The 7,500-nt window shown below is 38.7% G+C and overlaps 2 protein-coding genes across 2 annotated transcripts in view; one reads left to right on the top strand and one right to left on the bottom strand.

Moving 5' to 3' along the window:
- The window catches only part of cplane1 (ciliogenesis and planar polarity effector 1), a 44,437-nt gene extending 43,606 nt beyond the window's left edge, over nucleotides 1-831 (bottom strand). The window contains 3 exon segments of the mRNA XM_043231751.1: nucleotides 302-421; nucleotides 490-625; nucleotides 702-831. Coding sequence (XP_043087686.1) covers nucleotides 302-421; nucleotides 490-625; nucleotides 702-782 — 337 coding nt within the window. The 5' untranslated portion in view covers nucleotides 783-831.
- Nucleotides 832-6,005: 5,174 nt separating this feature from the next.
- On the top strand, nucleotides 6,006-6,950 carry LOC122333877 (rhodopsin). Its single transcript, XM_043231717.1, has one exon. The coding sequence runs from the start codon at nucleotides 6,006-6,008 to the stop codon at nucleotides 6,948-6,950; it is 945 nt and encodes a 314-aa protein (XP_043087652.1).
- The last annotated feature ends 550 nt before the right edge of the window (nucleotides 6,951-7,500 follow it).

Here is a 7,500-nt window from a genome sequence, read left to right as displayed (position 1 = left end):
ATCAAAATCCAGCCACATATTAGTTTAGAGCCGTTTTGTCTTGAGTTTTTCACTGGACGAAGCGTCATCATGGATTACAGACTCGGCTCGGCATTTAAAAACATCTTAATGATGGATTCATCTCCGTTTTGGTTTTCTCTAGAAGATAACTGATGTACCGGAGCGCTGTGGATTAATATGATGCTTTTACCTGGCTCTCAATCTGACGGCACCCATTCACCTCCATTACTGAGAAAGCGACGCCTTTCTCCAAATCGAAAAAAAATCTCATCTTGAAGGACCTTTGGGGCGAAACTCTTACCTTTGATGGAAGAAAGCAGCTGGTGAACCTCAGGAACGGCGGACACCATCTTCAGCGAATCCTTGTCTTTGTTCCACAGGAAAAGTTCCCCGGAGACCAGAAGACCCACCAGCCACGCGCCTGCAAATAACACGGCCGTCAAACACACCCGTGAGCTTCGGGTTCGGCACAGATCTGCCATGGTTTACCATTCGGAGACGCGGACATGGTCGCCGTCCTCTGCAACAGCGGCTGGAGTTTCGGGGTCTTCTTTTTGGTCCGTCCCGAAAGCAGATGGATTTCGCTGATCCGGCTGTCGTCCAACAGAAACACGGCCTCCTTCTCCTGGAAGCGGGAAGAGTATCGGTGATCGAGAGAAAACGACGGAAAGATCGTTCGTAAGCGTACGATGATCTCTCACCCTGCCCAGCCAGCAGAACCTGGGCCACGGCTTCCTGCGCTTGATGCTGGACGACAACAAAACCTCCAACTTCACTTCCATCCTCGGCACTGACGGCGAGTCCAGGCGGCCTGCATCCCACAGCGTCCGGCTAAAACAGGGATATCGAGACGGTGAAAACACGTCTGCGTTTACAGCCTACCAAACATATTAAGAGAGATATAAAATGAGAACTATTGAAGCAGCTTTATTAGCGGCACAACGCTGCCTTTAAATCATATTCAGACGTGTGTTGCTTTCGAAATTCATTCTCACACCCATAAAATAAAAAATCGAATCGAATCGAAAACAATTACCTTTTATATAGTTTCATGACTGGCCAAAACATACATAAATAAAGAAAAGTGTAATAATAATAAAAGGAGGAAACAAAAAAAAATCCGCAATGATTAAACGTCTTCTCTTAATTCTCCAGTGTAAATAAAATGATCGGCACAACTGCAAGTAAATATATTTATGTGAGTAAACTCATTACTGAATATGACATATTAACGCGTTGAAATTGAGTCTTAAATTAATTGCATTACAATAAAACAAAAATAGCAATAACGGCAAATAAATATATAATAAATCACAATAAATGATATATATTATTATTATTATAAATAATAATTTATATATTTTAAATAAGGTATCAAATTAAATCCATAAACTGACAATGAGTTTTTAAGAGTTAAAAAGAGCTTTAAAAAAAAAGTACAATGCTTAGAATTTAAATAAATTATAAAATGTACTCTGAATAACCTTACATTAGTAGCATTATTCATATTCACATATAATATTATAATTATATATAATATTATATATAATAATTATTATTTATATTTATTAACCCTAACAGCAAAACGAAGTAAATGCAGTTATATTTACTGTAAATAATAATTTGCGTCATTATTATTGATGGTTACCAAAATCAATGATTAGAATACAAAAATTATATTTGCTCTAAATAACTTCAATTAATTGCGTTGTTGTTGTTATTATTATTATTATTTTCGCATTTCAACCGCAGCTGCGGTCAGATAAATCAAATCAGCAACACAATATAAAGTATTTCGAGCAGCTAAATGCTGAGTATGATCACAAACATCGTTTATTCCGTTGGAAACGTTTACGAATGCTAACTAGCATGAATTTGAACTCAGCGGAGTAGTTACTAGCGTGCTCGGTGATACCGTTAGCCGCGGGATGACAACACGAGCTCACACTCGACACACACCCGAGAAATAAACCTCTGAAGAGTCAGAACCCGACGTTAAAGCGTCTTTATACTCTACCATCACGACATGACTTCAATAAACGCATTCCGCGTCTGTTTATTCCGCTGTTTTTCGAATCTCCCTCCACTTCCGCTTTTCCAAACGGAAACGCATTCCGCGTAGAAGCGCAGCCAGTGCATTTATTCCGTCTCTCTCTGTCTCTCTCTCTCTCTCTACATATATATATATATATATATATATATATTTTCTGTATATATAAAGCTACCTTAATTTATTTCTAGACAAAACATTTTTTACAAAGTATCCTAAAAGCAAGTCTCTTTTGGGTTTTGTTTTTTATTTTGTTGTTTACACTTGCTCTATCACCGATCCTTCAACCACCAAAAACTTATAACGTATTGTTGGCTCTGAAATTACAAACCGGATTCCAAAAAGTTGGGACACTATACCGAATAAAAACTGAATGCAATGATGTGTAGGTGCCAACTTCTAATATTTTATTCAGAATAGAACATAACTCACGGAACAAAAGTTTAAACTGAGAAAATGTACCATTTTAAGGGAAAAATATGTTGATTCAGAATTTCATGGTGCAACAAATCCAAAAAAAGTTGGGACAAGGACATTTTCGCATGCATCGCCTTCATTTTTTACAACACTCAACAGACGTCTGGGGACAGAGGAGACCAGTTTCTCAAGTTTAGAAATAGGAATGCTCTCCCATTCTTGTCTAATACAGGCCTCTAACTGTTCAATCGTCTTGGGCCTTCTTTCTCTTCCTCTTTATCGCCAAATGTTCTCTCTAGGTGAAAGATCTGGACTGCAGACTGGTCATTTCAGTACCGGATCCTCTCCTCGCAGCCATGATGCTGTGATTGATGCAGAATGTGGTCTGGCATTATCTTGTTGAAAAATGCAGGGTCTTCCTGAAAAAGATGATGTCTGGATATAGAACCTGAATATATATGATCCAGACATATGCCCATATATCATGCAACCCCATACCATCAGAGATGCATATGAACCGAGCTGATAACAACTTGGGTTGTCCTTGTCCTCTTTATCCGGATTCTCCCAGATTTCAAAAAGAACATCGTGACTTTTTCGCCACACTCCATTTTAAATGATCCCTGGCCCAGTGTAAACGCCTGATCTTGTGGATCTTGCTTAGAAAAAGCAAGTTTCTCAACGGCGGATGGCACGGTGGATTGTGTTTGACAATGGTTTCTTATTCCTGAGCCCATTCTGTGATTTCCTTTTAGCATTCCTGTTTGTGGTGCTTGCATCAGTATGGTTTCACATGAATTAAGTTTTATATGTTTATGCAAAGTCTTTGATCCTTCAACCACCAAAACTTATAACGTATCATGTTGCCAATTGACCTAATTAGTGTTAATTGGTCTTCCAGCTCCTCGTTATGCTTAAATTTACTTTTTCCAGCCTCTTATTGCTACTTGTCCCAACTTTTTGGGATTTGTTCATGAAAAATCAATAATAAAATGTACATTTTCTCAGTTTAAATTTTGATTTAATTTGAATAAAATATTTGCATTCAGTTTTTAACGATTTGTATAGTGTCCCAACTTTTTGGAATCCGGTTTGTAATTGCTCCTCTATTTTAAATTGCTTAAAATAGCTCCTAAATACAAAATAACAACCAAAAATAGCTAATTAATGCAATCAGACACTTTACTATAACAATTTCAATAATAGTCACATTAACCTATGAAATAACATAGTAAGGTAGTGTGAGAGAAAAAAAAAGATTTATATATATATATATATATATATATATATATATATATATATATATATATATATATATATATATATATATATATATATATATATTTATTTTCTTTTGGTAAATAAGTTAATACATAATTATTAATGCTGTCAAATAATTAATCGTGATTAATCCCATACAAAATAAAAGCTTTCATTTATATAATATATGTGTGTGTTCGGGGTATAATTATTACATATAAATAAATAAACATATATACAGTATATATTTCACAATAATTTACATATATAGTCATAATTTATATTCTAAATAAATATATTTAAACTTATTTTTCAGAAATATATGTGTGATATAAATAATAGATATTAAAAAGGACAAAACGAAGTATTTTAAATGCGATTAATCACTATACTATACACAGTATTTTATATATATATATATATATATATATATATATACACACACACACACATATATATATATATATATTAACACATTGAAAAAATGCTAACCTAAAAATGGTAACACCTAAACAAGAATTATTTTACATCATATCACTAATTAATTCCCTTATTACCTTATATTGTGTAGACATATATCTCTTTTTGCAGTATGTGTGTTTGATTATAGGTTTATAGATCCACAAAATACTGTTTTGTTAATAACTATGTTAATTACACCTGTACAGTACTGCAATTAGGCAACCCGGACCGTTTAAACGACTTACTGACCAGATTAACGAAGAAGAACACATCTATGAAAAGGAGGCTCAAGACTGGATCGAATTGTCGATGAGAGCTTTCTTCTGCTTCGCTGGGAACCTCCGGCTGGGTTTGTGCTCTCTCCGTAAACCTGCCCGTGTCCAATCGGATCACAAACTGTCTGGGGGACCTGCCGGAAACCATGGCGCACTTCGGCAAATCCTAGCTCACGAGTACAGAGTATTGCGCCGCGACTCAGTTTTCCCAAATCCTCGAGGAACCAGATCCGAGCGTGGCTGCGGTCGCCACCATCTTCATCGTCTGCTGGTTGACTCGCCTCGTTCTCCGCATCTACGGCAGCTTCAGAAACTCAATCCTGGCTGTCAAACTCCTTAATTATATTGGTGCACCTTAGGTCTGTCTCGTCCCGTACGTCTACTTGACTCGACTGCTCACGGCGATAAGAACCGGATGGTCTATTAATCTCGGCGCAGCCTGGGAACCCATTAGTGCACGCAGCTGAATGCACCAATATGGCTTCGGCAGTGATTGGTGTCTTATATCTTTAAACATATAGATACGAAATATAAGTGTAGGATATCTCGGGGTCTAGCTAAGGAAAAAAGATGAATATGATTGTTCTCCTGTGCTTTGATAATTACGGCCAGACGTCAGTGCAATTATGTGTGTTGTTCCACTCAACGAATTAAAAACCTGCTTAAGAGTGCAATCCTTGTCATGTTATTTTTGCTGTCAAATAATAAGCACGAAAAACCTTGCGTCAGCCGAGACGGTGAAGAGCACTGGACCTTAACCAACCCGCGTTAACCCTGTACAGCCTACTGTGTAGTTTGACAAACAAAGGCTTGAAGGTTGTCGAGATGATCGAGACGTCGCCGATAAAGCTGTCACACTCGATCTGCTGCGTGTTTTATTCTTTTAGTTAGCCGTAGAAACCTCCAGCTTCAGCTCGAGCTCCACGAGTCAAATCATGACTGCAGTCATGTCTCCAGATGAACTCTTGCTGTCTTTACTTGATTCCCCATCAATCGTTTTCTAGAAGAATCTGATCATCACGATCTTTTGAGGAGCTTTACTTTCGCTGTTCCTCAGCGGAGCGATGATCTTCACAAACCTCCAAAACATCTCACATCTTCTGAGGAGCCTTTATTTCCTCAGCTCTCCATCAGCGTTGTTTGCATTATTATATGTTTGGTTCGTTTGAATACCATCCTACTAAGACAATGTTATTGGAGATATAGAGTGACCACTGTTTTTGCTCTACTTGGGTCTAAATAAAAGGTAGTTGTTTTTTTTTTTCATTATACTGTACGAGCCATAAATGAGCCACAGATCAAATATAATACTGAACTAAAACACACATGCAAAGACTTTGGCAAGACATTTGGCATATATGCAAGGCATTTTGTAGATTAAAGTGCATCTAATATTAGTTCTGGGTTCGTTCACGGCATGGTAGGAGGAGATTATAGTGACATGTGACCATGATGTCATCCTACCTTATAAACTTAACTGGATCTGTGCATGCAAGGAAGAGTCTTTCCCAAACCAGCTTCAGGAGCAAAACAACTCCGAGATGGAGGTCCAAGACTGGATTGAATCATCAATCCGAGCGTTTTTCTGCTTGACCGGCATTACGGGGAACTTCTGGCTGGGTTTGCGTTCTCTTCCCAAATCTAGATCTCAAGTGCGACCCAACGACGTCCTCTTCATTAACCTGGCAGCGTCCAATCTGATCACAAACTGCCTGGTGGATCTTCCAGACACGCTGGCGCAGTTTCTCAACAGCTGGTTCATGGGGAAAAACTACTGCGGCGTGCTTCAGTTCTCATCCGATCTCTCGGAGACCAGCAGCATCTTCACCACCATGTTCATCAGCATGTACTGGCACCAGAAGCTGGTGGGCTCCATCAGACGCGGAGGAGCTCCGGTGCAGATGGATAACATGAGGTTAGTCGTCCTGTTGCTCGCCGGGAGCTGGATGGTGGCGTTGATGTTCAGCGTGCCCCACTTTTTCATCGCGGAGCACGATGGGAACGAGACTTTGGAAGTCTGCGAAGAGCGTTTCCCGACGCCCGCGGAGAAGAAGTCCTTCGATGCTCTGTATCTGATTCTGGCCAACGTGGTCCCGCTTGTCGGGATCACGTATGCGAGCGTGCAGATCGTCTTGACGCTGCTCCGGAGTCAAAAACGAATCACGGACCACTCCAAAGGAAGAAATGCACCACCTACGGAAGAAAACGCGGACAAAAAGTCTAAAGTCGGGAATACCGTCGCCAACCAGCAGGTCAGATCCAATCCGTCTTCGAGCAACCAGATCCGAGCGGCCAAAAGCGTGGTTGCGGTCGCCACCATCTTCATCGTCTGCTGGTTGACTCACCTCGTTCTCCGCATCTACAGCAGCTTCAGAAACTCAATCCTGGCTGTCAAACTCACCAATTTTATAGGAGCGTCTTACACCTGTTTCGTCCCGTACGTCTACCTGCACGGCGTCAAGAAACTCAACTGCTCGTGGCGGTAGGACCTGAACTGAAAAAAAATTTATTTGATGATTAACGGAAAACATGCGAACGAATGCCGAGGGATTATCAGTTAGCCACTTGTGCACAACGTATACCTCTTGTTTAGTTTTGTATGAAACGTGTGAATCTTAGTTAAACGTGTGAATACACAACTGCTTTATAACTTTTTCCACCACCAAAGCAAAAACAGAAGTGACTCTCCCTCCAGTGCTTTGGTAATTGCTGCCAGCGATCACTGTAATTATGTTCGTTATGCCCCTTAACAAATTATAAATCTGCACATGAGTGCAATTCTCCTCAACGTTCTTTACAAAAACAAAGGAGGACAGCACATTATAATGAATATATATATATATATATATATATATATATATATATATATATATATATATATATATATATATATATATATATATAAAGCATATTTATAACATATATTTCGCCAAATATAATTAGCCAGTATAACTTGTATATATTGATTATAATTTGCTCATTTTATTTATGAATTGATTACAATAGCACTTTACGGTAACCTTGTATTGTTTAATA

This window comes from Puntigrus tetrazona, unplaced genomic scaffold, assembly GCF_018831695.1.
Source record: "Puntigrus tetrazona isolate hp1 unplaced genomic scaffold, ASM1883169v1 S000000401, whole genome shotgun sequence".
NCBI classification, from domain to species: domain Eukaryota; kingdom Metazoa; phylum Chordata; class Actinopteri; order Cypriniformes; family Cyprinidae; genus Puntigrus; species Puntigrus tetrazona.
The sequence above is the reverse complement of the archived record's forward strand: the minus strand, read 5'-3'. Positions and strand labels throughout refer to the sequence as shown.

Excerpts from the sequence above, each read along its gene's own strand:
- LOC122333877 (XM_043231717.1), top strand. The coding sequence starts at position 6,006 with ATGGAGGTCCAAGACTGGATTGAATCATCAATCCGAGCGTTTTTCTGC.